Consider the following 19,241-nt stretch of genomic DNA (forward strand, 5'->3'; position numbering starts at 1 on the left):
TCTCTCTCTCTCTCTCTCTCTCTGTCTCTGTCTCTGTCTCTCTCTGTGTGTGTGTGGATTGCATGCTGGGAGCGGAAGTGGGGTGTGAGAGCGGCACGCTTGAATTGGTTTTCAAGGTTAAATTCTTTTTTTCTATTTATGTTTTTTTTTTAGGGGGGAATTTAATTTATCACGTTTTGGTTTATTTTTTTAGTTTAAGAAAAACACCGGTGTGAATCCTTCCTTGATAAGGGAAGCCATGGCGTCTCTCTCAAGTGAAGGAACGCCGGGGTTCTCTATCAGGAATGGCTGTAAAGTTTTCTCGGATCAAGCGGTTATGGTAGAAGACGTACTTCTAGCAATCGGCGAGTTTGTAGGGCACAAAAATATAGTATCGGCCTCCAGAATGAACAAGGCTGTGGTGGTGTTTCTTAAAGATGAGAAACTCGTAAACAGCCTTGTTGAAAAAGGAATTGTTGTTTCCGACACCCTACTGCAAGTAATGCCTTTGCGTGCACCTGCTACTAAGGTCACCATTTCAAACGCGCCTCCATTCATTTCTAATGAGCAAATTCTAAAAGAACTGAGTCGCTTTGGAAAGTTTGCTGGATCCATTAAGATGGTTCCGCTCGGGTGTAAAAACGCAGTTTTAAAACATGTGCTGTCTTTTCGAAGACAAGTTTTCATGTTTTTAAATGTGCAATCTGAGTCTTTGGATATTTCGTTTCCCATTCAACACGGTGACTGTTCCTATATGATTTTTGCAACGACAGATAGTTTGCGTTGTTTTGAATGTGGTGATTTGGGACATAAGAAGTTCACGTGTCCGCATAAGAAACAATCAGAAAATGAAAAGAACGGCAGAAATAATGATGAGCAAACCGATCAAAGCAAAAATAACGAAAGTCCAGATAAAGGAAAACGGCCTATAGCTGTAAAGGATGTAATGATTCCAGAAAAAAAAACAGAAGACAAATGGGGTTAATGATGATGATTCGGAGGCTTCGGCTTCGGCAGGTGAACCCAGCGTTGTTCCCCAGGCCGGTTCTTCAGCCGAGCAAAGTGCTATAGATCAAAGTTCAAAGTTAGAGGTGAGCGAGTTTATTTCATCTATGCAAGCTGGTGATAATGCTGTTAGCCCGAATGTTTTGAAGGATGATGTTGTTGCTGTTAAGGATAATGAACGTGTTTATAGCGATGTGGTTCCGAGTCTAAGCAGGTCACAGTCTAATGCGTCTATGGAGAATGAAAATAGCGAAGAAGAACTGATGGAGTATTGTGATAATTGTTCTGAGTTTTCAGAGATTGATTGCAGTCAGTCTTTGGATGACGTTTATTCTGTCGAGGAATTAAATGAGCTTCTGGATTTAACTAAAGGGAAAAAGGTTGATGTTGTAAATTTCTTCCCCGATGTTAATAAATTTGTTAAATCAGTGGTGATCGCTCAGAAGACGGTTGGCTATGACGTCATTTCAAAACAAAAAAGATTTTGGCTGAGAAAGTTTCTAACAATTGCACGTAGAGCTCAAAAAGATCATGTAAAATTGTCAAAATGGAAAAAATAAAGCACATGGGTGTGGAATCTATCTTTATTTTTGTTTTGCTTTTCTGTCATTTTTTGTGTTTCCTTTCTCTCTCCCCTGCAATGCAGATTCTTAGATTAGGATCTTTAAATGTGAATGGGTTGAGGGATGGGGGGAAAAGAGCTTTACTATCTGAATTTCTTAGGCTTAAAGATACTGAAGTAACATTTTTACAAGAAACTCATAGCGACATAAAAAATGAATCAGAGTTAAACCTGTGGTGGGAAGGAAAAAATTGTTTAAGCCATGGCACAAATGTCAGTGCAGGTGTAGCGATTTTATTTTTCAACTCACCTTAAATGTCAATATTTTATCAGAAATGGAAATAGAGAAAGGATGTATTTTAATGGTGAAAGTTAAAATTGATAATCAGTTATTTGTTTTCATAAATATTTATGTTCCAAATAAAGGATCAGATAGAATCTTCATGTTTAGAAAGTTAGGAGAATTTTTAAAAAGTTATACTTTGGATGGGTTTTTAATTGTTGGTGGGGATTGGAATTGTACCCTTAATTTTCTTTTAGATAGAAATAATGTGGAACCACATCCTGTATCGGCTTCTTTCTTAAAAAGTATTACAATTCAGAATGATTTGGTAGATGTATGGCGAGACAGGAGTAAAGAGATGAAACAATATACATGGACAAAAGTTTCACAGGGAATGATAAGTGTAGCAAGACTTGACAGGTTTTATGTCAAGCGTGCTGAAAATAATAGAATAATGGGTGTAATATTTTTCCATGTTGTCTATCAGATCACCATTTTATTACAGTCAATATTGTTTTGAGACAATCCAAATTCAAAAGTCCTTACTGGACATTTAATGTTGCATTGTTGAAAGAGAAAGGTTTTCATGAGAAATTTTAATTGTTTCAATTCATCAATTCCAGCACCTAGAATTGATGGACTATCAGCAGACTTTTATAAAGCTGTTTGGAAGTACATTGGAAAAGACTTTCATGAGGTGATCCAAGAATGGTTTAAAGAAAAATGCCTTCCCACAAGTTGCCAAAGGGCAGTATTAACACTATTACCAAAAAAGGGTGACTTGAGTGTTCTTAAAAACTGGAGGCCTGTGTCACTTTTAACAACTGATTATAAGCTAATAGCCAAAGTTTTGGCAAATAGGCTGAAAACTGTACTGGGAGATTTAATATATCAAGATCAATATTGGATGTCAATTTGATGTTGACTTAATGGATTTTGGTTACACAACCTAAAAACAACAAAATATCAATGTCAGCTGACGTCGGAATTGGACATCAATTTAACATTAGACGTTGAATTTACATTGAATTTTGGTCACCCGACGTCACAACCAAAATTTTACCAAATATCAACGGCTTATGACGTTGTGTGCCTGCTGGGTACATACATACATACACACACATTTGGGTGACTATTATTCTATAAAATCATTTAATACGATTGTGAAATTATCATTTCAGATCATTTTCAATGACAAGTCACAGCCTGAGCTGGAATAAAGAAAAAAAAAAACTAAATCTCATTTGGCCAATCCCAGTCAGCTCTATAAATCTCTTTGGAGGCCATAAGCCAATTATGCAATTAAATTAAGCATACACACAACAGCAAAGTACAGTTCAAAAGGTTTCAGCAACAGTTTATTAATATAATTTTCCTTCCTTCTGGGAACAAAAGCAGCTTACCTGTGTCTCTTTTGCCAGTTCTTCCTCCTCCCTCTCGCCCTTTCTTCAGCACTCCCTTAAACATGGTACAGTTCCCACTTTTACCGCAGTCCTTTGTTCCTGCAGAGACACAAATGTATTAAAGAAGAGCACACTGTTAGCAACTGATCAAGGAAAAAGATCTGATCAATAACACCACAATGCTTTGGACGAGTAATTTAAACAAGTCACCAACAACTTGACAACACAATGGAAAACAAAACTCCCTATTCATTTTATGTATGTGTGTGTTGCCACCTCGTCACGGGAGGAATTGTTTGATGAAATTCCCACATTCCACATCTAATTAACGCTCTGCTGCCTGGTCTTAGGCATATAAACAAATAAATAAAGAAACTGTGATTGCCAGCGTTAACCACACACTGTAAACTGTTGCACGCCACTCACATAATTCATAAAATGTGAAATAAAAATACATTTAACAGCTTAAACTGAAGAAAAACTGAAAGACCTTAGTAGGCAAGGAAAGACCAGTTGCTATAAACCGCTCAAAATAAGAGGGAAACTAGTGTGCCACTGTCCTTCAGCCGACCATTGCATGTGTCCACACGGCAGCGGTCCACACTGACATGTCTTTCAGACAATAGCAGGAAATACCAACCCTTCTACCAAACCTCCACTTCGTTCTAAAATAGCAGAATGGATCTGTCTGCTTATCTGGGTATCCAGGCCTGCAGGCTGGTCTCACAGTGACAGGCAGGTCAGAGGTGGATATTTGCTCATTAGGAGACACGAGAAGAGTGTCCATTCCAGGGTTCTGTTGGAAACCAGCTGTAGATGTTTAACTGTCCTATTACAACTAAACTACTACTCAGTGGATCAAGGCATTTCACACTACACTGAACGTCCAAAAAGTAGCATAGAATTGGAAGTGACAGATCTTTTCCATATTGTGATGCACATCCAAGTGAAACAGATTACTGAAAAAGAAAAAATGTAGGGTGAGGACTTGGCTCTGTGCATTAGTTTTTCATTGGATTTTGAGATGTGGGCGTTGCACTCAAAATTAGAGGCACATGAATGAGAGTTTGCAGGGGCGAGGTTTAAGAGGACTAAATGATTGGCAGATCTTCTCCAATCATACGTTACCATGAACTCTGTCTGACATTTGGATTAAAAAAATTATGAACTAAACTAAAACAAACAAAAAAAAAATTATACATACAGTATACAACACATGATTTTTAATTTCATGAAGACGTTAAACTAGTGCTGGGCGGTATGACCAAAAATGTATATCACGGTATTTTTCAAAATTATATCGGTTTCACGGTACATGACAGTATTTTTTTTTTTCATGCATGACCGGGTGTTAACCATATTTTCTACTGATTGAGAGAGGAAATACTGCAGCATATTGACTTAGAATGCCCTATTTTACTGTCATGATGAGTGAATATTGTCAAAAAATACCACACTAAATAGTGACTAAACATGACCCCTTTTAATACATGTTAACCAGGAGTCACTCTCATTTATAATCGCGGCATCGTCTGATAAAATCAACATGCATCTACACTAAAGATGCACTATGCGGTTGTTTTGGCTATATTACTTTTTTGTCTCATGCAGCGCACTGCCTGCGTCTGAGTAACAAACTTAAAAAAAACAACAAACAAAAAAGTGCATGTGATATTAACAGACGAACTACGCTCATATTTATAATTCTAAACAATCAGTAAGCGACAGGTGCTAGGAAACGCTGTTTTTTTACTCATTTATTGACGAGTCGGCTGCGGTGCGGCCAACTGAATGCGTTGCTTCTCTGCCGCTCACTGCACAGAACAGACGCCGAGAGAGGTGACACTTCTCCGGGAAAGTCAGACCTCGCGTTCGCGGGACAGCACTGGTGAAATCTTCCAACTGAGCCATAGCTAAGGTTTATCCAAAAAAGTCGCTAGGTATATTCAATATCAATATTCTATGGAAAAAGCCGCTAAAAGGGTGTGAAAGTTGCTAAATCTAGTGCTAAAGTCGAGCTCGTGATTGTGTGAGACGCGGGAGCTGATGGCAGGGGGCGGTGGATATTTGTGGCGGTCAATGTGGATATTGTGGATGAGTTCTTCTGTGTCATCATGTTCTATTAGTTCTACAGCTTCAGTTTCGTAATTTTCTTTCACGCTAACACATACAGCTGTTCCCTCACCACAGTGCAACAGTGAAAAGGGACCCCTTTCAAACAGTGTCGCGTTCCGAACTTTAAGCGACATACACCGGTATTGCGGTATTTTTAAAATCCATATCATAACAAAAATAAACACCGGTATTCGGTATGAACCGGTATACCACCCAGCACTACGTTAAACAATGTTTCACACTTGCAATTGTGAAACGGCAATCAATTTTATGGGTGTTGTATTATAACATCTTCTCCAGAACAGGTAATGCCCACCATATCACAGTGAAAAAGCTATAGAGTGTGAAACAACACAGTCACAACACAGTGAAACAACAAGTTACAAGTTTAGCAACCGACAACCAATCAAAATAATGCCTGCCTCATTAAATAGTTTTGTACAGCACTGTTTTGTACAGTCATAAAAGCACTAACTTCCAAGTCTGAGGAAAATGTTAATAAATCATTAAAGTGTCAAACAGCAATACTAAATGCATTAACTGGCATCTATTAAATATGTATTTGTCCACTCAATGCTTTTAACCCAACTTTCTACAATGAGAGTAATTCACTCAACTAAATTTTTAAGCTAGGCGAATAAATGTCTATCTTTAGCCACTGGCTATTGTTAGATGTTACTTCACCATTGTTTGAGTTAGAGGCTAAGCAGGGCTCGCAAAATTTCAAAATCCCTGGTAGCCCTTCAGGCAGGTACTCTTCAGATTTTGGTAGCCCGAAAATTAATTTAACTAGCCCAAATAAAAAAATACCTTTTTTTTTTAAATATAGAAAATCAGATAGGAGTTTAAATGTCAATCAAAAATATTTTAAATACACAAATATGAAGGAAGGAACCAAATACACAAAATAATGTTCTTTTTAGCAACATCATATGACCCCTTTAAGAGCTGCACAAGTAAAATGAACACAGTATGAGTGGGGTTGGACAATGTCTGTGGTAACATACAGTACTGAGCCATAAAATTATATGATTTACAGTTCAGATACAGGTTTTTACAAAAACAAATCTTATACAACAGCATTTCAGCCTTTAGACCATTTTTATGAAAAGGGATAAATCAAGCATATAAATTATATCAATCACAAAAACAAAAATCTTATACAACAGCATTTCAGCCTTTAGACCATTTTTATGAAAAGGGATAAATCAAGCATATAAACTGTCAATTTAAAACGTGTAAATATTACTGTCTTAATTGTTTAGATTTTTAGAAGGCACATTAACTTCTTTCTCATTTACAACTCTGTGTTTGCTGCGTAAAAACATGAGTTGATATTTGCATTGATCTGACCATAATCACAAAGAAAGGCGTATTGGAAATGCAAATTCATTCTCTGCCACGAGGTGGCGCTTTAGGAGCGCTGAAATATTGCGGTTTCCCCGTAACGGCTGTACACAAAGCAGCTCCGAGCTCATAAACGCTGCTTTATCAGGAAAATGAAATTAAAATGCCAACCACACGTTTCTGAGGACAGTCGGTTCCCTTTAGATACATTCAAATAAAGACATCCGCGCCGCGTTTTGACTTGAAACGTGTAGCGCTCATATTTATTCAATGACATTTTTGCCTTTTGAAGTTTAATCTTAAATCCTAACCGTCCCCAACTGTAAGACCTCTTGAAATAATAATTAAGACATTTCTTATACCATTTAACATATTTAAAACTTATGGCCTTAAGTTTGATACAACTCACTTTATGAGGTTTTTAAGGACCCGCGGGAGATCTGCATTTAAGATAGCCCGTCGGGCAGAGTGGTGATACATTTTGGTAGCCCGACTGGAAAACACAATAGCCCCGGGACATCAGGCTAGCGAGTTTGTGAGCCCTGCTAAGAATAAGTTTAGTATATTATACTGTATGTATGTGTGTGTGTGTGTGTGTGTGTGTGTGTGTGTGTGTGTGTGTGTGTGTATATATATATTAAATATAAAAGATGTATTTTCTTAATGATCACTAATATAATTAATATAATTCATGGAAAGATGGCAAAATGGAGACATATTAAACATATACTTAATAAAAACAAACAGAAATGAGTACACCCTAGATTTAATTCAGAAAATGTATAATATTCTAGTACTTAGTATGTCCTCCAGAACTTAAAGTATACTGCTCTGACACTTCTTGGCACTGAGTGTACAAGTTCATGACACATTTTCACATCTGTGCTGTTTAACTCCTGGACGACCTCGTTAAATGCTCTGATCTTTAATGGGGAGTTTTGCTCAGCTCGTCTCTACATAATCCCCCACAGCTGCTCAAGAGTGTTAAGATTGAGTGAAATACATGTCTACTGAAGGATTTTCACCTTGGGAGAATGAATATATTCATTGTCATGCTGAAAAAATGCCCAATAATGCAGGTAATGAGGGGAGGGTAGCATCTTCTGTTTCAAGTTTTTGGATTACATCACACAGTAGTGTGTGAATTCATGCCAGCATTGATAAAGCACAACTCCCTCACACCTTCAGCACTCATCCATCCCTATATAAAAGCTTTACTACCACTGAACGTCACTGTGGGAACCAGGCACTTCTCACTGTACTCCTCCTCTAGCAACACCAGAACATTTTGGATGCTGTTAGATCCGAAATGATTGACTTGGTCTCTTGAGACCAGAGTATGGATTCCCAGAAGTCTCTATTTTGTAAATATGGGCCCTGGAAGAGGTTAAATGAGTTTATTTGGCTTTGGCTACAGTAGGTAATTCTAGTGGTGACAACAACCATGCATGTCACTTCTGCAGGCTGCGTCATACTCTGTGAGATAAAGTATCACTCTTTTCATAGCTTTTGCCGGCTCTGAGACACTTGCATGTTATTTCTCCTACTCTTTTTCTAGCAAAAAATCACTCATCACTAAATGAAAACTTAAAGTGAAGACCTGATTATTTCAGGGGCCTTTTCACAAGTCCATTGTTTTTGAATTTCTGTGTTACTTTGGCTATATTTTCACACTCAATATACTTACCTGTTGATCAAAAATAGCCTTAAACCTACACTTTTTTTTGTTGTTTTTTTAGTAACTTTCAGGAGGGTGTACTCATTTTTGCAACAAAATGTTATCACTTTGATAAGAAAATCATATTTTGCTGAATAATTTTTGCATTCTTCTTTGGTAATTGATCAAGCAGGCTTGTTGGAACATTACATCTCCAAAGAACCTTAACATGTCTTCTAAGTAAAGAGTAATTGCTGAATTTGTTAAGTTTTAGAGGGGGTGTACTCTTTATGCTGTGCACTGTATATATGTACATATATATGTACATATACATATACAGAATATACATATTTATATACACATAGAACACTCTGACTGAGCGCTTGATAGTTTCACTACTCTCTGTCTTTCAAGTGCAATATTCCTATATAATATATATATATATATATATACACACATACACACACACTACCTAATGGTCGATTCTATTGCCAAAGTGTGCGAGAGTTGCAACCTCATCAATATGCAAATAATATATTTATTTTCAAACATATACAGTGTGAAACAGTGATACAGTGTGTCAAAATCTGAGATTAATTTATAACTAATGATTTAAATAATAACCCAGAGTAAAGTATGAACAGAATGAGACATTAACCCAGGGTCATTTTTAAGCTTTTGAACCATGTTGTTCAAAAGCCCAAATGAGTGAAGGACTCACTAATACTTTGTTTTCTGCCTAAACAATCCTTTTCTTGGAACATCACAGAAAAGCAGAAAAAAAGGAAACAGAGTAGCTGTAGGCAGCACGCAATATATTTTTGTGGAAAAATGACTTGGGGAGTTATTAAGACACGAGTCTGACTGTTGGTTTGGGCTTAAAAACTGTCACCATCAGCTCTTTTATACAGCGCAACCAATTTTACTGATTCTTTCCCTCTGCCACAGGACTGCTAGCCACAGCCAACCAGAAGCAATCAAATAAAAAAGACCAACAAATGAGAGGAAATAAAACCATATAAGGGTAAATTATGAAATTATTAATTCATGAAGCACATTATGCCTTATAAATGACGCATCACAGTTGTGCACTTACTATAATTTGTAACAGTTTTTGAGACAAACTCTGGGATTGATTAGTTTGTGTTCTGTTAAATGTTAAAATTAATTATCTTCAAGCCTAAAAGGCAGCACTGGTTCAATGGATTCAATACTAATTGCCTGGATTTGAAAGGAGCCACATCCTGTCATTCAGAGGCATGGTTCTGAAACACAAGCCTAAATGACATCATGAAAAACACATCACAGATATTGTGCCCATCCAAAGATCTCATTTTCTCATCAGCCATCATTCCCTTTCATATACACTGGCACATGTGCACCCCAGGAATATGAAGCAGGGTCACACACATATGTGCAAAATGGAATTCATAACGCCTGGCTTGTCAAGCCACATACTGTACAGATTTGCAGAGACACTGATGTCACAGAGGTGACGTCACATTACTAACTCCATCTGGATGGTGCTGGATATAGGGAAAACAGGCCTTTGCCTTACAGAGACAAAGCACATACAGGCAGAACTCTATAAAATAAGTTAACTTCACTAAGAAACATTTATATCTTCTTAAGTCTGTTTTTTATCCAATACTAAAAAGATTACCTTTCATTTTGTACTAATGACAGCGTTTTTATAGATATTGCATATTGGCTACCAATTCACCATCACAAGTGATATCAATAATGGTCGGTCTACTTTTAAAGTCACCGATTTCTGTTTGAGAAGCTAAAAAAGACCAGAGCAAATCATCCCTGCGTGACTGAAAATCAAATTACAGACTCCATAAAAGTGCATTAGAGCTTCACCGTAGTGTGTTTGCCAGAGTTTGGAACCAAGCAACTGGAAAGCTCTGGTTTGACCATCCACTGGCCCTCCACAGTGAATAACGTTTTAAGTTGTACTTTCTAGTAATAGCAGGTTTCTGTGGGCCATGACTGCAGCCTAAATGAGAGTTTAATTGGATGAAAGCTGAGATTTATCAGAGGATGGAGGGGAAAAATAGAGAACGACAAGAAATAAGGTGGCGACTGGGGTGGATGCTGAGGGATGAAAGGCAAACATGACTAAAAAAAAAGCATAGGAAACAAAGAAAACCATGCATTCAGGAAAACACTGCAGTGCATTTAGTCTCATAATGCTGTAGACTTTAAGTGCTATAGTATATGAAAATATAAAACAGCTGAATGGGAATTTTTCATTCAAATGACACATTCAGAAATACATTCGCAGCACAAATGAACGACTCGTCTTAGGGGTTTCAGAATTGACGGTGCTTGTTCAGTGAGCGGGAAATGAGGACATCTTTTTCTAAATAGGTTTCAGCCATAAAACCTAAGGGAAAATGGCCTTGTTTCCTTTTATGGACAATCTGGCCTAAATCTCCTCCCCACTTAACCATTTGAATAAGACATATGACACATGGGGGGTCTTATACAAATGTGCAGCCCTCACATCAAAAGCTGTCAAGCTTTTCAGGCCTAACAAGAGCAGATTTTAAGACAGAAGGTTACTGGTTTTGTGAGCAGTTATGCAAGAACTAGTTTCTGTGATCTTTCAGAAGTAGAGTTCTAGTACACACTTGTCAGATTCATTCATTTCCACGATAAGCAGTGAGAGGGTGAAGCTCACCAAGAGGTGTGCAGGTAATAATTTACTCCAAAATCAATCAAAAACAAACAAAATAAAAATTTTATGAAGTTTAAATCATATCAGTCATCAGCTGACACCTTTTAAAAAATTGTAATATTTTCTTTTTTATATGATAATATTGTTAAATCATCTATTATTGAGATATTTCTGTCTATTTTAATATTTATCATCAATGAGCACCAATTTAAAGAGATAACAATAGCTTATGGCAAATATTTAACACTTTAAGAATACTTTTCCTTTAAAAAAGCGCACATCAAATACACTAGTTTTTAGTGCCTTGCAATTTTTCTTTTTTTAAACCAAGTATAATAGAACTATAATATCAGTCATTTTTCAGTTATCAGCATTCTTTTTTTGGGGGTATATTTTATATATTATGGTAGCATTTGTTGTCCTTCAATCTATTTATGAAACATTTATTATTTTTCAAATTAAATAATTTTATTGATTAATAATTGCAAAGGAAATACCAGAGTAGGGATGGGCGATATCTTATAGTTTGCGTTATACCGGTAAAAATTCTCCCCACGATAATAACGATAAAGTCTAGTTGTTGACATATTTCTGTGTGCGACTGTGTGGAGTGACGTGAAGGCGGACGTGAAATTGATCAGCTCCTTCTACAATCTGGAACAGGTTTGAATAGGGCTGTACAGTGCAACAAAAATCGGTTTTACATGTGCATGAGTCGTTTAAACCTGTTGTCCAACAAAGATATTATTTATTGACATGCTTTTTCTCCATATTAACTTCATAACATAGTCGAGTGTTTGAAATAACTTATTTTTGTGATCCGACGTGGTTTCATTTCACAGAATAAGGCAGAAATCATACTATTTTATAGCATTATATACAGTGATAAAGGCTATGTCGATTAGCATTGCATTATAAATATATTTTATCCTTATAAAAATACCCAAGATTGCTTGAAGAACACAGATACCATATATTTTGTGCAATCGCATGTTTATTGTCTTCAGGTTTCCTCAGTTAAAATTTCTCTATCAGAGTTTTATTCAGCAACAGCGATCACTGGATACCTCTGTCCATATTAGGGATTTCCTGGAGCATTACTTCTACTATGCATATGTGGAGTTTCTGCAAGGGTGCCCTCCGGCTTCCAGTATTAATTAAACAGTCATTACATTACGCGTGTACTGCTCACAACACCCCATTTTGGGTAAAAATAGGAAAGATAATACTTTTCTCTAAAGAAACAGGATTCCCTAAATTATCGTCATTGATATCGTTATCGCAATAAATATCAGAAATTACCGTGATACATTTTTAAGCCCATATCGCCCATCCCTATACCAGAGGTATTAATTGCAAGAAAAAATACCAGCGGTATTACTGTAATTGCAAGGGAAAATTTTGCTTAGTTGTCCTAAAAAAGTGACCAGGTAAATCATTCAATGTGTCTTTATATAAATAATTGTATACATTCTCTTTATGCAAAATATGATTTCTTATTTTTTATTTGGGTTTGGGGTAAAATGTGATCTTAACATTTCTTAAAGATTTCACAAGATTAACCTGGAAAATTTCAGAAGAATGTACAAGAGTGACAATGATTTCAAGGCTCAAGTGACTCTAGAGGTGTGTACAGGGCCGTTTCTAGGCATAGGCGAGCTAGGCGGTCGCCTAGGCCGCCACCAGCTGAAGGGGCGCCAATGAGCGCATGTACTGGCAGTTTTAGCAGGGTTGTGATAAAGAGTGGCACGGTCACCCGGAAATATGACTGCCGCCCAATGAGGAGACCATCTATTCCCTGAACCACCGTGACATCCGTTTTTTCCATTCTACCAAACATGACATCATGGTGCATCATCCTGATGAAATGCGTAGACCAATGACTACCCTAAACTTATAGAGTAGATCTGATGATCTATAACTGACTCTGGTAATTTTGACATCTGAAGTACATTAAACACTGTGAGGCAATTTTTCCTATTTCAGATCCCACTTCAATACAGCCACAAACCAAAGTTAAATCTTGCCATCGACATACTGCGTGTTGACGAAAAAGAGAATGTTCAAAAGTGTCTCTTTGAATCTTTCTGGATGGCAGTGAGTGTAACAATCCACACTTCATTTCACTAACCTATAGACATCCTATGGACATTAACCAGCCCACCCTTTCACTCTAGCTCTTTTCAGGTCAAACATTAGCTCATTCTCTCCCGCTGAGTTAAACACAGCCAATTAAACCATTAGTCTGCCATGAAAACACTAGAGTGACTCAAGGAACAGCAGGACCGTGCAAGCCTGTACTTCCATTAATGAGTAAACATGGGAAATGCTCTAAAGGTGTTGACAGGGAGATGGAAAGCTATAGTGTTCACGACATCCAAACAAATACTAAAGCACGGAGAGTGTGTATCACTCTCTGGATCGCTTCTGGAAATCACAGAGGGAATAATTACGCTGATTAAATTAGGATTTTATGATTTTTCCAGTCAGAACTACTTCTGTGGCACTCTCTCTTCAGCTGCCAGAATTCTCTGTACGAAAACAAACATTCTTTTTTGTTTTATTGCGATTTTGCAAGTCACAGGCTTCTGAGGAACTGTGGAAGACATCCAGTGATGCATGTTCACCACAGTTCAGCAATGATGTTATGTTCTTTTTTTTTTTTTTAATAATAAAACAAAAATGCACACAATTTTACCATAATAGTAATTTTAAACATAATAAACAAGAATCATAAAGTTCATATAAAACACACAATGTGCAAATCAAGCTATTTTTGATTACAAGACTTTTTTTGTATCTTTCAAGTTCAACATTATAGAGTGCATTAGTGTCTGCCCACTTTTTCAGTGGCGCTGGTTCCGGAAAAATTATTTTCACTCATTTTTCCTACATGGATTTAAAAAAAGCCTTTTTTAAGGTGTTTAAAGCCACCAGCAACAACATATATCACAACATTACAAACTTATTTAAAAATTATTTTAATACATTTTAATAAATCATTTTACTACTTTGCTCTGAGATGATGTTGCCATTTTTGTCATGTCCTGCGATCCCCTGTAACTTCTAGGCCTGGTTTCATAGACAGGGCTTAGACTAAGGCTATGTTTACACTAGTGCATTTTAGTTTTAAAACGCATAACTTTTGCTACTGTTATGCCTGTCATTTACACTACTCTGACGTTTTCGACCCTCGAAAAAGGAGACTTTTGAAAACGCTGCAGACCCCCTTTTAGGGCTGGGCGGTATATCGAGTTTGTACGTTATATTGATATATTTTTAAAGGGGTCATATGATGCGATTTCAAGTTTTCCTTTCTCTTTGGAGTGTTACAAGCTGATTGTGCATAGATGAGATCCCTGAAGTTGCAAAGACTAAAGTCTCAAAACCAAAGAGATATTCTTTATCAAGTGATACGGTATGAAGCAATATCGTCAATATAGAGTTTGATAGGAGCTCATTTGAAAAAATATCTAGGGAGGACACAGACTGAACTGCTGCAGAGAAAGAGCATAATACAATTTGTTCTAAACATATGACAAGCTTTATATGAAGGGCTTTAAAAAAAACTTGTAAGACATAGTAGCCAATAGTTTATAGTTTCAGTTTAAAGTTGCTCGGCCTGTCAGATGCTCTGTCAGAAAGGCTGCGTGTGCCGCTGACAGAGACGAGCCGTTTAATGTGTTTGAGATGTGCGGTTTTCCTAAAATGCATAACTTACATTTCACAGGCATATTCTCCATGTGTAAATGTTAGAAAGCCATGGAAATATTTCCATTTTGCTGTCAGAACTGCATGAGCCTTCTGCTTTGCGGTGCTCTCCGCTAAACTTCAGACTTCATTTAGAATGAGCGCCGCACGTGCGCCAATCAGAGGGAGCATGAAATAGGAGCGCAATAGCTCTGACTAAAATATACATTTTGCTGAAATATTTGTAGTTGGACAATAGATGTGGCATGTAGAATTTTAAACCTGCAAGTAAGTGCAGTGTTTCTCATACATTGATTTATTTGTGGCGCCCGCTACAATATCAAAACTGACCACCACAAATAGATTTTCCAAAAGGCTTTGACTTCGTTGAATAAACATGAGCATGGTGTTTTTATATCACTGTATTTCTGAAGGAAACCGACTGTCTTCAGAAAATTTTTAATGTCATTTTCATTTCATCTTGCATGTAATGTCTGATAAAGCAGCGTTTGTGAGCGGAGCGCTGCTTTGTGTACAGCCGTTACCGGGGAAACCTCGATCTCTACCACTCCAACAGCACCTCCTGCTGGCAGAGAATGAATTTGCATATTTATGCCGCCATAAATAGAGTGCAAGTCTGTGGGAAACACTGAAGTGTATTTGTATGATAGCACTAACTGTAAAGTGACTCTAATGGGATAATCAAAATAGCCTTTTTACTCAATTATTTTGTGCTTTTTTATTATTTTCATTTTTAGTTTAGTAAATTTAACTTCTGCTTTAAAAGCCTTATTTTTTTGTTCTTAGATTGCAATGTAACAGTGTTAGAATATAATGTGATTTTAACCCTTTTTTGCACATAATATATGCCTACATGGTTACATTCATTTTATTTATTTGTTTAATCCAAATACAAAATACAGAGATATATACCGTATACCACAAATCAGCCAAAAAATACCAAGATATTAATTTTTGCTCATATCGCCCAGCCCTACCCCCTTTTAGTTTGAAAACTCCAGGATTGCATTCCAGTGTAAACGGACCAAAACGATGACATCCTTTGAAAACGATGGCGTGGCTGCCCACATTTGCTCTGCGTATCCTTGACGACCGTGTAAACAATAACATCATGCTCATTGCTGAACCCATAGATATGTATAGGTATGTATAGGTAGATTCCCCATTTGACCGCTCCCAAGCACGTAGACACATCCACCATCTAAATAATAGGGAATCTACCTATACATATCTATGGTTGTATCTGCATGAAAGGTCATGTGACATGCGTTTTCGGTTGTGTAGTGTGGACGGAGATAGTTTCTGAAACGCAGTGAAAATGGCAGTGTAGATGACAATCTTTTTCATTTTAAAATGCTGTTTTAACGAAAACGCACTAGTGTAAACAGGGCCTAAGCCAGGATTAGGCCATAGTTAAATTAGGACATTTAAGTAATTTTTATACATGTGCCTTAGAAAAAAAACAAAAAAAAAACAACAACAACATTACTGGTGTACATCATGAGACAAAAAGGCACTGATATATTTTAAGATCAGTCAGTGCAAGTTTCTTTCTGTTGAAACAGGTCAGACTTTTTAGTCTGGGACTAGGTTTAAGCCTTGTCTGTGAAACCCGGGGGTTAATATGATAAACTGCCAATTAAGAAATATAGATGATGTTTGTGTTACTTCTTAATGTTTCAAACAAAATGTTTTCTTGGTAATATTTTCTATATTATTTCATATGATTTCCTATATGTCCTCAATTTCACATTCCTGTTTTTTAATTTACCTAACTTTTTTTTTTTTTTTTAAATAAACTAACATCAACAAAAACATTTTTGTGGGGAAAACAACATATGTTGTATCATAAGTAATACTTATCAATTAATCTGCTACTTATATAAGCTAAATTTATCATACATAAATGTACATTTAATTTTAAATGCAGAAGTTTAACAATACCCACAATAATATTACGTGTTTAAAATAAGAAGGCTGTACAATTTTTGAGTTAATATTTGTAAACATTTAAATGTTTTTGTTTAACTTTCTATTTGCACTTTTATTTCTGTCTTTAGATTTGATATTATTTATTTATTTTTTGTGGTTTTGTATACCCTTATTTACCCTCTGGCTACTATTTGTAAATGTTTACATTTAACAAATTTAACACCCAAAAAAAATTTACAAAAAAAAAAAAAAAAAAAAAGGTTATTTGTAGCAAAAATTTATTTGAAAATTGGACAAAAAGACAAAGGTACAAGACTGTGTGCTTAACGGCTTTAGTGAGGAAAAAAAAAAAAAAGTACAATACCAGGAAGCATTGCAAATGGCATAACCAAATTAAAAACAATGATAAAACATAAAACCATTCATTTGAAATTGTTGAATAGACCTCATGTAGCCCCACCCCTTTTCAGTGCTGCGCTCGTTGTCTTCTAACTTCCATTTTTATTTCCACAGCGTGTAGGTAAGGTCGTACGAATTTATGAATGAAACGCTTGTTTTAAAATCTTCCCCGTCTAGTACTGACATTTGTTATGACATCCACTTCAAACATTACAATGCACATGATCATTTTTGTTAACTCTGCAATAAGTAAATCCACTTCACCAGCTAATTACTCTTCAACAATTCATGCTATATAGAGCTACTGCAAAAACAAAGTTTAAAGACAAAATTTTCTAAAGGTGGCTGCGCACTTGTTTCTCTGAAGCATAAGGTCTATACACACAAATATTGGTGGAATTTCCTGTACAGCATCATGGGTAATGTAGTTTTCACCACAAATTTAAACTGTTAAACAATTATTTTAAAAAATAATTTGAAATAACGCAAACAGGTAGCGCGCAAAAACAAAGTTTAAAGACAAAATTTTCTAAAGGTGGCTGCGCACTTGTTTCTCTGAAGCATAAGGTCTACTATACACACAAATATTGGTGGAATTTCCTGTACAGCATCATGGGTAATGTAGTTTTCACCACAAATTTAAACTGTTAAACAATTATTTTAAAAAATAATTTGAAATAACGCAAACAGGTAGCATCACCAAAAACATACCATCGATTAAGAACCTCTGGGTTCACAACAGGTCTGTAAGTCATTGTTAAAAATCTATTCCCCATAGAGAAAACAAATGGAGTTTTTACTTCCGGAAAACTGACTGTTGCAATCTATTGTGAAGCAATGGCTTCATAACCTGAAGTTCAGTCATATGCTCCATCAAGCAACAGTTATGCTGTCCTAACTGAAGATGGAACAAATTATCGCAAGTATTGTGACCCCTCCACTGTTATGGAAACAGTGCTTGGAATGCTCACAGTGGAAGTACAAGACACTAAAGGAACCGTAAGGATTAAGCAGCGGGATAAGGACAATATCTTCTTTCACGAAAACCCACAAGGCATGTGGTCCATGCTCTTGCTTTTGCAAAATTCAATATATTTCGATAGGGTTCAATAAAGCATGCAACAACAGATTCAGTGATCAGAACAATGGCAGTAAGCTTTAAAAATGAAATCCTATTCTGCTTACCGCAAGTGATCTGATTACTTTCTGGCCGAGGGCAGCAATAACAGATGTCTACTGAACTGAAAACATTAACTAACTGAATCAAGAGGCTTCAGGGTACAGTGTGGAAAGCAGACAAGAAATGCAAGAGTTTAATGACAAGCTGACATGGAGGAATGGCCACAGTCTTGGTTCAGCTGACCTTTACAAATGCAAGAACAAACACATTCCATTACTTTGTCAAATCTAGTGTAACATGTGTGCATGGTGTGTGTGTGTGTGTGTGTGTGTACACCTGTTCAGTGTCAGTTGGCTCATGACCCTGGCTGGAAAGTCTAGGGTACCTCACATTTTTTCCTAAAATGAGCATGTGTATAAAGAGGAAAATTAACTCTCAGGATTTAGGTGTTGATTTAAAGGTCCAAAGTTCCTGACTGTAAGTATTTGCAGTACAAAATCCACATGTGATGCCTACCTCAAGTCTAGTGCAGTATTGTGGCTAAATAAAATTCAAGCAGCTGTTACATACTTTGTGTGCAAAACAGAAAATAGTACTGGCTTGGTTGACTAATAATAGAAAGGCAAACAAATATGAATCAGGATTGCAAACTACTGAACTGGTTTGTGTACAAATTTTGATCAGTGTTGCACGTGGCAACTGAAATATCACAGCATGACAGAGCACTCAATCACTAATGTTGAGTCTGAAAAGGTAACTATGATGTGTCCAACAAAGGATGCTTATAAAACAACTGTGAAAAAAATACTCTGAAACATGTTTGATACATCAGTTACACGAACGCACCTCTGAGTATCAACTTCAAAACACCAAAACTTGCAAAGGTTGTCCGTTATTACTTTGTTTCATGTACAAACGGTGTCAGAATTAAAGTTTGTAGAAAACTTACCTGTTTCAAGAGAGATACCGCTCAGTCTCTGCCTGACACACGCTTTTCCCAGTCAGTATTTACGTTTATAACTGGAGTGAGGGAGCGAGTGAT

At 36.5% G+C, this 19,241-nt stretch overlaps 1 protein-coding gene across 1 annotated transcript in view; it reads right to left on the bottom strand.

Annotated features, from left to right (window-relative positions):
• The window catches only part of LOC107709732 (protein TANC1-like), a 46,411-nt gene extending 27,170 nt beyond the window's left edge, over positions 1-19,241 (bottom strand). The window contains exons 1-2 of the mRNA XM_016514326.1: positions 19,149-19,241; positions 3,233-3,331 (exon numbers count right to left, since the gene is read on the bottom strand). Coding sequence (XP_016369812.1) covers positions 3,233-3,296 — 64 coding nt within the window. The 5' untranslated portion in view covers positions 3,297-3,331; positions 19,149-19,241. The remainder of the gene's footprint in view (positions 1-3,232; positions 3,332-19,148) is intronic.

This window comes from Sinocyclocheilus rhinocerous, unplaced genomic scaffold (assembly GCF_001515625.1).
Source record: "Sinocyclocheilus rhinocerous isolate Xijiao unplaced genomic scaffold, SAMN03320098_v1.1 scaffold4039, whole genome shotgun sequence".
NCBI classification, from domain to species: Eukaryota; Metazoa; Chordata; class Actinopteri; order Cypriniformes; family Cyprinidae; genus Sinocyclocheilus; species Sinocyclocheilus rhinocerous.